We start from the raw sequence: 11,912 nt of genomic DNA on the forward strand, positions 1-11,912 counted from the left end.
ATTGGGCCATAAAAGCTTCTGAAAGGTTCGGGTTTAGACAGTACTTCAAACGGTGCCCTGAGCTGGGCACTGGCTACAGCAGGGTTTGCAATGCTGCAAGTCAAGACAAAGTTCACCTGCACTTAGTAGCATGAGAAATAGGCATAGGGGAAGCTGGCCAAGGCAGTATGAAGAAAGGGAAAGCAAATCGGATATCAGCTCCAATGGGACTTGTTCTAAGGAGTACCATTCGTTAGAACTTTAAGCACTATTCTTCCTGGAGTGGTATAGAATCATCCTCCTCATTTCCTCACGTTGCCAAGTGCATGTGTCTGAGTAGGGTGCATATTCAAGAGACGATCACCAAATCATTTCTACTATTATTTATTTTTTTAAATATTTTTGAAAAAATATAATTTTTTTACAATATTTTCAACTTAAACACTATTCACACTGAACACGTATGGCAGCTTAACCTACCCAAATATGAAGTTTAAGAAGCCAAAACTGTTCTAGCTTTATTAAAAGAAAAAAATTGTTGTGCTGTAGACTATTGTGTAGTGATGATTAAACAAAGCAAGGGAAAAGCACCACTCAAATCACTAACGCTAAAGTTTTCTTGGTTAAATCCAGCTCTAGTAAGATCATTTGCTAGAAGTTACATAGACAGTGTGCTATGTATCCAAGTTCTTGGAAGAAATTGTGATGAAACTCACAGCTCCTTACATGTAATTAGGAAGTGAAATAAACATTTGTAACATGATAACATACTGTAAATACAGGAAATTTCTTCCAACTGCTTATTTGTTAGTTCAGTAGCTGAGATCTAGGACTCTGTACAGGTCTGTAGAAGTCTGGTATGACAGTTTATTCACACTTCTCAAAAAGAGCATGAAGTAAAGTTTTTCTTGATAAGGGAAAAATTAACATTAGTAAAAATACTGAAATTGAAACGGAAAGTTAGCTAATTTGCATAATGATCAGATAACCTTGCTTTTAGTTAAGGCATTATCAGGTGCAAATTAACACCAGTTGACATGTTTTTGTAACAGACCATCCTTAGTCAAATCCTAAATCCTGTTAAAAAGACAGAGTCTGCAAGAGGTTTTCATAAATTTGGTACATTGTCTCAACTTGACTGGTGCTTCTTACCTCACTGTCTCCTTCACAGAAAGCCAGGGTCCAATTATGTTTTCATTAAACTTTTGACAGCTTTTTACTTAATAACAGTCTCAGCACTTTTATTAAGCATGCAAGACTAACAGAACTTTGGCAATGCATAAGTGTAACACAGTGACGAGAAGAGAGCTTTTACAATTAAATCTTCTAATACTGGCTTCACAGTGTGGAAATTGTGCTACATCCACCAAAAGAGGGCCCAGTCTACTCAAATATTTAGTACTTCACCCCAGGAACAAACTCCTTTGCGTTTGGATTCAGATTACTCTTGACCTGGGGAGAAAGAGACATTTCCAGTTTACTAAAAGTAATGCTGTGGTTTCATCTCTCATATTCTGACCAAAAACAGCCTTATTCAGAGCTACCCTTTACAAGTTTAAAATGAGATGCTTTAGCATGGGTTCTTCAGTATACTATATTCAGTGCAAAGGGGTTGGAACCCTTCACCTGCTCATCATGACATGCTAAGAGCAGAGCTATTAATTCACTTTTAGTGTCTTTAAAAAGCCCCAACACCTAGAGGCTTCAATCAAATCAAATCTCAGTCCCATTGTGCTAGGCACTGTACAAATGCTAAGGACACAGTACTTTACCTGAAAAGCTGTAAATTAAATCCAGTCATCTCCCTAACACAGCCAAAATGCCAGAGCTTTAATTCAGTCAGATCCTCTCTGGACAAATGGCACATGGTCTCAAGCCTTATACATTTGTTTGTGGACACATTCAGTTATGCAACATAAACAAATACACTATTTTAGATGTTCAACTTAAATAGTTTTAATCCACTGGCTGATTTTTCTTTCAAAGAAGAGCTACATTTAAACAGAGTATTACACTTACACCTGACTATTTCATAATCAATCACCCTAATTCCAGACAATTCTGGAATTTTAAAACTATGGTGCCGACAAGAGAAACTTCATTTTACACAAAATTTCCATGTATTTCCTAAAAAAGGAAGCTAACAGACTGGGATAGCTGGGAACACAAATTTTATTTAACCTCTTAATTGGTTTACACATTAAATTAGTTGTCTCACCAGCACCTTGTGTTACCACTTTCTATTTTAGGACAGTTATATGTTTTGCTATCTTGAATCAGATGTGTTAGCTTTGAAGCTACATATAGTTAATTTTCTTCTTTCAAGTCTTATTGTGAAGTACCAATTTTAGTAAAACAGTTTAGTGTGTAGTTGATCAGTAGCATTAGGGTCAAGCTAGCATCCAATTTACTGTCAGATTTCTAGGTAAGTCTGACATTAATGAATGTACCCTGTGTACTTTTCTCATGGGTCAGTAGCCATTGCATGAAGTGGCAGCTGTCATAAGTATCAGTGTGGTATGTCTCAGCACTGCCATGTTGCTTTTGGGATTGTTGGTTAAGATATTTTATACTAGTTGCTTATTGAAATTAACTGTTCTGGGTTAACAGTACAGTCTGAAACATCTCTGTGTACTTTTAGTGCATTTCAATATCTTTGTAAATGTAAGTACAGTTCCTAAAATACTTCCAAGTACTGGTAAAGGAGAGTTAGCAAGATTTACACTAAGTTTGTGCAAAAAATGTGTGTTTCCTGGCATGATAAGTCACCCACAAATAAAAGTCATTTGTACCTATTTTAAAGTGTTGGGCTAACAAAACAATTAAATGGTACTGGCTACTGTCAATACAAATGAGGTAATCTTTCAAAACATTCTAAAAATCTCTTGCAAACAAGATCTGGGCTGTATTATTTCAATCTACAGCACTATTTCCGACATGTCCAATTCTAGGATAGTGAACTTTGTGTTTGGGTGTACATCAGATTTTGTATGCAACAAGAGCTGTTGAATTAAGCCATTGCTGTCACTGCATACCACTCGGTCAGCATGTTCAACCTTTTGCCTTTCATTTAGTACATAGTGATTTCTGCCAAGCAGTATCTACACCCACACAGCACTAGTATTTGTGGCATGGACTATGCCAAACACCCATGCTATTCTATGGACAATCCCACAGAACTTCTGCTTTATCACATTCCATACCATTTTTGGTCTGAAAACAGAACTGTATCCAATCATTTGAAATTTTCTAAACACACATACATATCACATGAAAGATATCTGGATTACGTATGGGGTCTAAGCTTGAGAGCCTTTATATTACTGATAAATGGCTGTTGCTCTTTGTTGTATTAGCCATTTTCATGACCAGTCAAGGCTTGCAGAGACTTGGGGAAGGCAATTTTTTAATTTAAATTTCAAATACAAAGTTAACTAAGAACAAGCTAAGAGGAAACATACCACCAGATCCTCCAGTGATGAGCTGTCACTGATAACGAGGTCATTAAACTGGTCCTGGATTTGATCCATTGTTTGTGGGAGGTCCCGAGCTGGAATAAACCACTCGTGTTCTTCCTCCTCTTCCAGCATTTCCTGGAAACAACGCTCAATAAATTCTTCTTCCCACAATTCCTCTTCAATCTAAAGTTAAAAAGGGGGGAAAAAAAGAGTACCATTGTGTATACAGTGACACGTGCGTGTATACAGTGGTTCTATATCTCCCACCCAATCAGCGCACAGTGGATGTTCACATGATACTCACAGACATATAGGTAGAGTCTATATTGTGTGAATGCAGCCCACAGAAAGCTGCATATTCTGCTCAAAGACAAATAGTTGAGACTCACTGCTCAATGTTCTATTTCCACTGCTGAGTTAACTCTGCACTCAGGATGTGAGCAGCCACACGGCCGAGCACTGCAAGTTACCATGACCTCACTGGTTCTGCACACACCCACGTGTATAACTAGAATTTCTGGGGACACATCATAAGAACATAAAACAACCCTATGGGATCATACCAATGGCCTATTTAGCTCACTATCCTGTATTCCAACCATGGCCAATGCCAGGCGCTTCAGAAGGAACGAAGAGAAGAGGCAATTGCTGAGTGGACTGGGGGCTAGACACACCAAAGCATGGGGTTGCATCCATGAGCATCTTGGTTGATAGCTACTGATGGACCACTCCTCCATGAGCATATCTAGGGGTTGGGAGGTTTTAAACACCATTATAACTTTAGTCTCTATAACACTCCCTGGTGAAGAGTTCCACAGGTTGACTGTACACTGTGTGAAGAAACTTCCTTTTGTTCATTTTAATCCTGCTGGCCATTACATTTCATCCCTGGCTGTGTTATGTAAAAGTCAACTTCTTCATTCACTTTCTCCACACAAGACTTTAGAGGCCTCTTATGACACAACATTCTGTGTCTTATGAAAATATGTAGGATACGAATGACATAACATACAATTTATGCCAGATTTCACATGTAAGGTATCACTGGAAAGATTATGAGTTTCAGAGGCCTGCTGTAAACAGGTGTAAATCCTTCAAGAAAGAGGTAAATCTTCTACAAAGGAAAGTATTAGGTGCTTATATAGGGGTCTCCAACTCCCCTTTTCTAACCATCTTACCTCAACAGTCTCATAACCAAGCAGGGTTCTGCAGGTGATGTTATAAAGGCCAATGGTGCACTTGTAGGCACATTTCACCTGGTTATATACTCTGTAACCTGGTCCGACGAGATTAACCCCTCCCCAAAGGGTCTCATGAAAAGTCTTCCAACCCACAGTTCTTCCCTGTAAGCTACGCTGTGGAAGACAGCTTTATACATAGCATATTTCCATGCAACTCTGTGCTATGAAATAAAAATGTAGTTCTACAGTAGTTTTCATCCAGTCATCAAAAGACAGGCAGTTACTTATTTTATTGATGGGGGGGGAAAAAATCACTGATTGAGACCTCCCCAACATTAGCAACCCAGTGGCAGACTCAATACTAGAACCCAGAGCTGCAGATTGCTAGTCAGGACTCCAGTCACTAGCCCATGCTGTCTGTACTGCGAGCGAGAAACACAAATGGAACACCCTACAGCCAATATGAAAACTAAAGCAACTTACCTGCCTGTTAAACTCCTCTTCATTCTCCATCCACATGTACTCAGCAAATGGATTGTCGTCTTCGTGAGAGTGACCGTTAATAATCACATCATCGTTGATGATGCTTGGGCTAGTACTGCTGCGACTTGGATCTTTCATGGCTGAGCTTTTGATCTGAAGCCTGAAAGTTAATTGCAATAATCAAAGACTTAAGTCTGACATCTGTATGAAGCCCATCCAGTAACCATTAGTAACCACTAGGCCTGTATTTACTGGGGATGTGTACCTGCATGGCTCATCCGTTAACGTGCAGTTAAATGCCGTGCCGAGGGAGGGGGGAGAAGGGAGAGGAAGGGGCAGGCAGGTGCTGGCACCCTGTGCATACCTACTCCCATGAACCTGTCTTCTTCCACCCCCACCACGCAGAGAACAGAAGCAACACGGAGAGGGGGGAGGTCTTCCCTCTGCATGTAAACGTGTAATCACTGAAAATGTCAGCAGTTACTTGTTTATATAAACACATTTTGACATCCCTCGTGTTTAGACTCGTCACCAACAAAATCAAGTGTAGCTGCGGAGCTTGTAAGCAACCATCACACCATAGTGTGTCAGCTTTTGCTAGCTAAACAAAAGCCACCACAATGGCAAAATGTGGAAGAGCCCTAACAGAAGTTCAATGTACACAGAGCAGAGTTTAAAATTTAAATTGAACAATTCTCCTTGTATCTCCCTCAATAAGCCCGGCCACACTAAGATGCCTGATCTATGACTAATGTTCAGGCCAATCTAGCTACATCACTCAGGGGTGTGAAAATTTAAGCAAACCTAATCTCCAGTGAAGACACCTTATATCATTAGAAGACAGTCCTTTGACCTAGCTACTGCCTCTGAACCAGAGGGATTTACTACAACAGAAAAACCCCTTCCATCGTTGCTGTAAACATTTACACTACAGTGGAGTAGCTGCAGCACATGCCAATGCACATGTGCACATGACTTTCAAAGCGAAGATGTTTGTACATAAGAGCAAAATGATTGGGCAAGTGTTCAAAAACAAGTTTAACATACCTTTATAACCTCTCTTCTGAATTAAGCTCCTCAGAAAGACCCTATATCCTGTACTATTACAGATGAGCTAACATCTCAGGGGACTGGTTTCTTTTGAGGAGATGACGGCAGGGTGGAGGTCATCTAAAAAGTGAGACTTAACAAGAATGCATTTCAACTTCAACTACAACTACAGACTACCACATGTGCCTGGATGAACCCACTCAGATGGTCATTATGCTGCTCAGACAACCTGGGAAAGTTCAGAAAGGCAACAGTAACTGTATTTTAAATGTTGGTTCTCTCATTACCCAGCCACTTTGGGCATGTCTACACTTGAAATGCTACACCAGCACAGCTGCATCACTGTAGCACTTGTGCAGACACACTACCTAAACTGATGGGAAGGGTTCTACCATCAACATAAGTACTCTACCTCCCAAAGAGATGTTACTGTAGATCAGGGCTATTCAACTTTGGAAGCCCTATGGGTCACAATGATACTCAAAACACATGCTGAGGGCCACAACTTAAGTGTGGCTCCATATACATGCAAATAACTTATTTCACACTGACAGGCATGAATATAAAGATTAAGGCAAGACTACACAACACACAGGCCCCATTTAAGTCAGTTCTGCTGATTTTAATCAAATGTAATATTTACCCGATGTCCACCCATATGACAGCACTTTTAATGAGCAATGACAGTCTAGGAATTTAACTACTAAAACACAGATCAACAGAAGACCATTATATTGACTATTTTTTTTGTTTTGGCTCCCACCTGGGGGCCACACGTTCAGTAGCTCTGCTGTAGATCAAGGTAAGAATCTCACGTTGATTTAGCACCATCTATGCTGGAGCTGCAGGCCAATGGGCCAGAATCAAGAGGGGGCAATGGAAGTTGCTTGACTGGAGGGTTTGGAGAGGCAGCCATCTGGGATGGGACGGACTGTCTTAACTATGTTGCTCAAGCATCTGTGGATTTTTCACACACCTGAGTGATCAAGTTAAGACATCTTTGGTTTACACGAAGAAAACTGTCTTTTAATGTGACAATTCTATAGTTAGCCCATTGACTCAGGAATTTCACGTAAGAGACTGTTTTTAGGATTAATTGGAAAATACAAGCTTATCTTAGATCCCAAATCACTATCAACAGGGTTTACCAAGCGGCAGCGAGCCCTGCTCGCCAGCCGCGTGGTTTGGCATGCTGCGCTGCGTGGCGAGTAGATTACACTAATTGTCAAGCCCTGACTATCAGTATATTTAGCATTACAGGGCGTCCCTGCTATACGTCACCTCAGTATACATCTGTTTCACACTAGAGTCATTGACACTTGTAGGAACTGATGCATTATAAGTTCTCCCATTCCCTGTTCTGGAGTTGCACAACCCTCCCTCCCCCCACAATTTACACAAATGGAAGTCAGCTGTAGGAAAAAAATTCCCCGCTGTGCTTCACTATAAGTCCAAGGTTTTTGGAACATATCTTGGACTTATAGCAAGGATGGCCTGTAATATAGTTGCATATATTCTCAAAAGGAGAAATTAACTCTAGAATTGGGTCAAGATTTTACATTAGCCTTCCATGCAATAGGCAGTTGTGATAGCTTTCATAGTTCTTGAGTTCAGGACTCTGACAAGTACAATTAGCGGGGGGGGGGGGGGGGGGAGAAGAAGCGGGGGGAAATCAAATGCTTTGTTATAAACAGCATTTGTAATTTAAACCTAGATTTATGACCTAATTTTAGTCCTTGAATTTACAAAGTGTAAATTCAAAAGTATCCAGTGTCATGATCCTTTTACAAGACTGGCAAACCATGAAGATTAAACAAGCACATTACTTCTGCATTGATTTGAGTTAGGAACACAACAGTGGTTTTTCGTTTTCAGTTAAGATTTCCCTGGAATGTACCAATGTTTATTACAAAATTTAAAGTGAAAAGTGGCACAAAAATTAACTATTTTCTGGCTACATACAACGTACATCTTCACTTCGCTGCCTTGCTCTGATTGTAAATGTGACACTCTTTTATACTAAATTATTAACACACAACTACTTTAGGTAATAGCGGTTAAGAAAATCCAGTCTATTTTCCATGTACTGTGGTTCAAAATCTGGGTAACAAAATCAGTAAAAATTGAAGAAGTTGTAAAACACCACAAAGCTTACAAATAAAATTTGGTAAAAACTGAAAACAAAGAACCTGATAGCCAAAACCAGAAGGCCAATGTTTTTGTCTATGCTGCATTTAAATCTAGACATTCTATTAGTCTTGTCTATTATAACCTCAACGTCCCATATTTACTTTTGAATCTAATCACCTCATGCATTTCATGGCGATGTTCTCGCCATTTACTATAATCTAAGGGAGCAGTGTATAGAATTCCTTCTTGGCAGTCCAATTTCTCCTCCTACCAGATGTTGTAATGAGGTCATTGACACTACAGCATCACAGTAATTTGAGAGAGACTTGTTCAAGACAAAATTATGATTTTGCATCTCTAAGACATAAAAGTGGGATGAAACAAAAGGGGGTTTTGTTCACCTTCATTAAAAGAACTTGGCACACAGCAAGATACCATCAAATTAAGTTTTTTGAAAAAGTAATTTATATCCAAGGACAAGCATCTTAAAAAACACTAATGTACACTGGCGCTCTCAGTAAAGTTGTCATATTAGCTATTAGGGCTCAAACACTGATCCATATTGGATAGATAGTGGGTCTTTGGATAGATACGATGCCACAGACTGCTGCAGAAAAATTGATTCTTGGATTATGAGAGTTCCAGGGCAAAGCTTCACCTTGTCTAAATATCAGGAATAAGATAATGAACAAAGCTTCTATATGGCTTTTTGAAACAAAATGAGGCCAGAAATGAGATTACTTTTTGGTCAATTCGCAGTATAAAAAAACCTTATTGGATTCTTTTTTAATCCTACTGAAAAACTTCTATAGTTCTATATTAAATGGAGAGCATTAAATCCAACATGACAATTGACATGCTTGTTAAATTTGTACCTTTAAAAAAAATGACTTAATTACATTATTTTGCTCTTCACTCTGCAGTTTACCATTAGAAATTTAGAAAATTAAAAAGCTTTCTACAATTATGAACAGGGCATCCCCGTTATAAATCACCCGGAATATATCCATTTTGCACTAAAGTTGCTGACACTTGTAGGAACTGATGTGTTATAAGAGCAAGGAATGGGAGGACTTATGCTGTGAAAAAATAAACACAATTTGCGCAAATGTAAGTCAGCTGCAGAAAAAAAATTCCCCACTTTAAGTTGTTTTGCTATAAATACAAGTTTTTTGGGACGTTTCTTGGACTTGTAGGAAGGATGGCCTATAATCGTTTCCTTCTATTGGCAAGTGCTTTCCCTCTTTTGTTTGGAATCAACTTGCATTTAACATTACTTTTGACTCTTTGCACACCAGCATAATTACCTAGATTTTTTCCCCCCTGGAAAAAACATATAGATAATCTTTCCTGTGTTATTAAAATCTATACAGAGAAAGTAGGAAGAGCTACCTAGTCATTTATAGTCTCCCTCCCACCCCACCCCGCATACAGCCAAGTACCTCCCAAATATTTATGGTTTTATCCTCCACCACTTTGAGGAAGAGAACTGTTTTTACAAGTAGGAACTGAAACACAAAATGATTTGCCCAAGGTCACACACTGAATTTGGATTTCTTGCACCCCACACTACTGTGCCTAATTTTCAGCAATTCTTACTGAATTAAAAAAAGCACACCGTGTTTAATGCAGCATGCAATATATCGCCACTCCTCCCAGGCATGATCAGTTAATCTTCATCTTGTACATGTACTTTGACTGGCTCACTAAAGTAGTGGATAAAGGATGACAGGAACTAGATTTTCTAAAAGCCCTTTCAAAAAATCCCTCATTAAAGGCTATGAAAGGAACCAAGCAGTTATGAAGCAAGAGGCAGAACACTCAGGGGCCAAGAACAGCTGACATATGCAACAACAGAAAGAATGGTCAATTTTCATTAAGCAAACAGCGAGTTAACCTCAATGTACCTTATTCACTTTAGTGTTTACTATATTGATGCCTAAAGAACAGAATGGAGACTAGAGAAAATTCATGCCATAATGATACAGCTTCATCTGGAATAGCATGGATGGTCACAATCTCAAAACAGATATTGCATGAAAGATGTTTCAGAGAAGGGCAAGAAGACTTATTAGGAGCACAGACTAACTCTCATGCAGAGATTAAAAAGATTGAGATAGTTTGGTTTAGAAAGGAGACTTGATTAGATTATATAAAAATAAATGTTTGAGAAGATAGATGAGGAGCTTCTGTGCCATCTCATAACATCATAGCAAAGAGTCATTCACTGAAATTAAAACGTGGCAGGCAAATTTAGACCGGATTAAAAGGAACTCTATGTTCACTCAACGCATAAAACAGACTCAAAATTAAGGTCAAGAATTCTGCAAGATTCCGAGAGATGAAATATTTATTTCTATGACCTGTAGGACTATCTAGAACTACACTCGTTAGCGCTCCTGAAAAGTTCTGACGGTGAAAGTTCATGTGTCATTTTAAAGACACTTCTATGGGGGATCGAGGAGACGCTCCACGGGGGAGCGGAAAGAACAGGAGCGCGCGGCACCCTAAAGACTAACGAGTCACAGGAGCCACCTGCCTCTAGAGCGGGGTTCCCAACTGGGGGGGGGCGCGAGGCGACCCAGCCCCCCCCTCCATCAAGTTTCGCGGCCCTGTCCGGTTCCGTTTTGCTGCTATGGGGGGGGGGGGGGGGGGCCGCTGGGAGGTTCGGGAGCCCCGCGCCCGACCCCGGAGCGGCCACTCAGCGAAGTCACCCCCCTGCTCCGCCTCAGGGACCGAGCGCGGGGCACGCGGGGAAAGGGCCCCGGGCGAGGCCGGGCGGCTCGGAGGGACGCGAGGGAAGGCCCCGGAGATGCCGCCCGGGCAGCGGCCCCGCCCCTCAGGCGCGCTGCCGCGGGGAGGGGGCGACAAGCGGAGCAGCCGCGGCGCGGGACCCCGCTGAGGAGCCCCCCGCGCGCGCGCGCCCCCGCGCCCCGCCTCCTCCCCGCCACGCGCGCGCGCGCTTTGTTCGCCAACAATGAGGCCACCTCGCCGCTCTCGTGTGCATGGGGGGGGGCTATCCCATCGTGCCCCGCGCGCCGCCACAGACACCCCCTCCCCTTCCCCCTCAGTGCCCGGATGGAGCGAGCCCGAGACAATAGAGACAGGCGCCATTAGACGGCCCAGGCCCTCGGCCCCGGGCCCTCAGGGAGCCCCCGCCCCCGCACAGAGCCCGGGACGGGGAACGGCCCCCGCCGCCTTTCTCCGGCCGGGCGGCCCCGAACCCCCCCCGGCCCACCTTCTGCTGGGAGCGGGCTGGCAGAGGGTGCGCGCTGCGGCTCCGAGCTGGTCTCTTCCGCCACCGCCGCCTCGTGCCCCCCCACTCTTTATTCGGGTTCTTCTCCCTCCACCCCTCTCCCCTTCCAAACACAACAGCCAGGCCGGACGTGAAATCACTTCCGCTACCTATGTGACCTCACAAGCCACGCCCCCTCAGCTCCGAAACCCGGCCCACACTACACATCCCGGCAACGCACGCGCCGACTTGGGGCGGGGCCTCTAAGGAAACCCGGCGGGGAGGTGACGCGCTGCATGCCGGGATTCGCAGTCTTTTTCACGTCAGCGCTACCCGCTTGAAGCTCAGGGGCAGAATGGCGACCAGCTCCGGCGTGCCGCGCTGCATGCTGGGCTA

The 11,912-nt window shown here is 42.4% G+C and overlaps 1 protein-coding gene across 1 annotated transcript; it reads right to left on the minus strand.

The window, feature by feature from the left end:
- Positions 1-347: 347 nt before the first annotated feature.
- PAIP2 (poly(A) binding protein interacting protein 2) lies at positions 348-11,678 on the minus strand. The gene is made up of 4 exons (XM_006115786.4): positions 11,520-11,678; positions 5,102-5,261; positions 3,441-3,620; positions 348-1,431 (listed from the first exon to the last, which is right to left on the minus strand). The coding sequence occupies exons 2-4, from the start codon at positions 5,237-5,239 to the stop codon at positions 1,375-1,377; spliced, it is 375 nt and encodes a 124-aa protein (XP_006115848.1). The 5' UTR covers positions 5,240-5,261; positions 11,520-11,678; the 3' UTR covers positions 348-1,374.
- Positions 11,679-11,912: the final 234 nt, after the last annotated feature.

This window comes from Pelodiscus sinensis, chromosome 17, assembly GCF_049634645.1.
Source record: "Pelodiscus sinensis isolate JC-2024 chromosome 17, ASM4963464v1, whole genome shotgun sequence".
Taxonomy (NCBI): Eukaryota; Metazoa; Chordata; order Testudines; family Trionychidae; genus Pelodiscus; species Pelodiscus sinensis.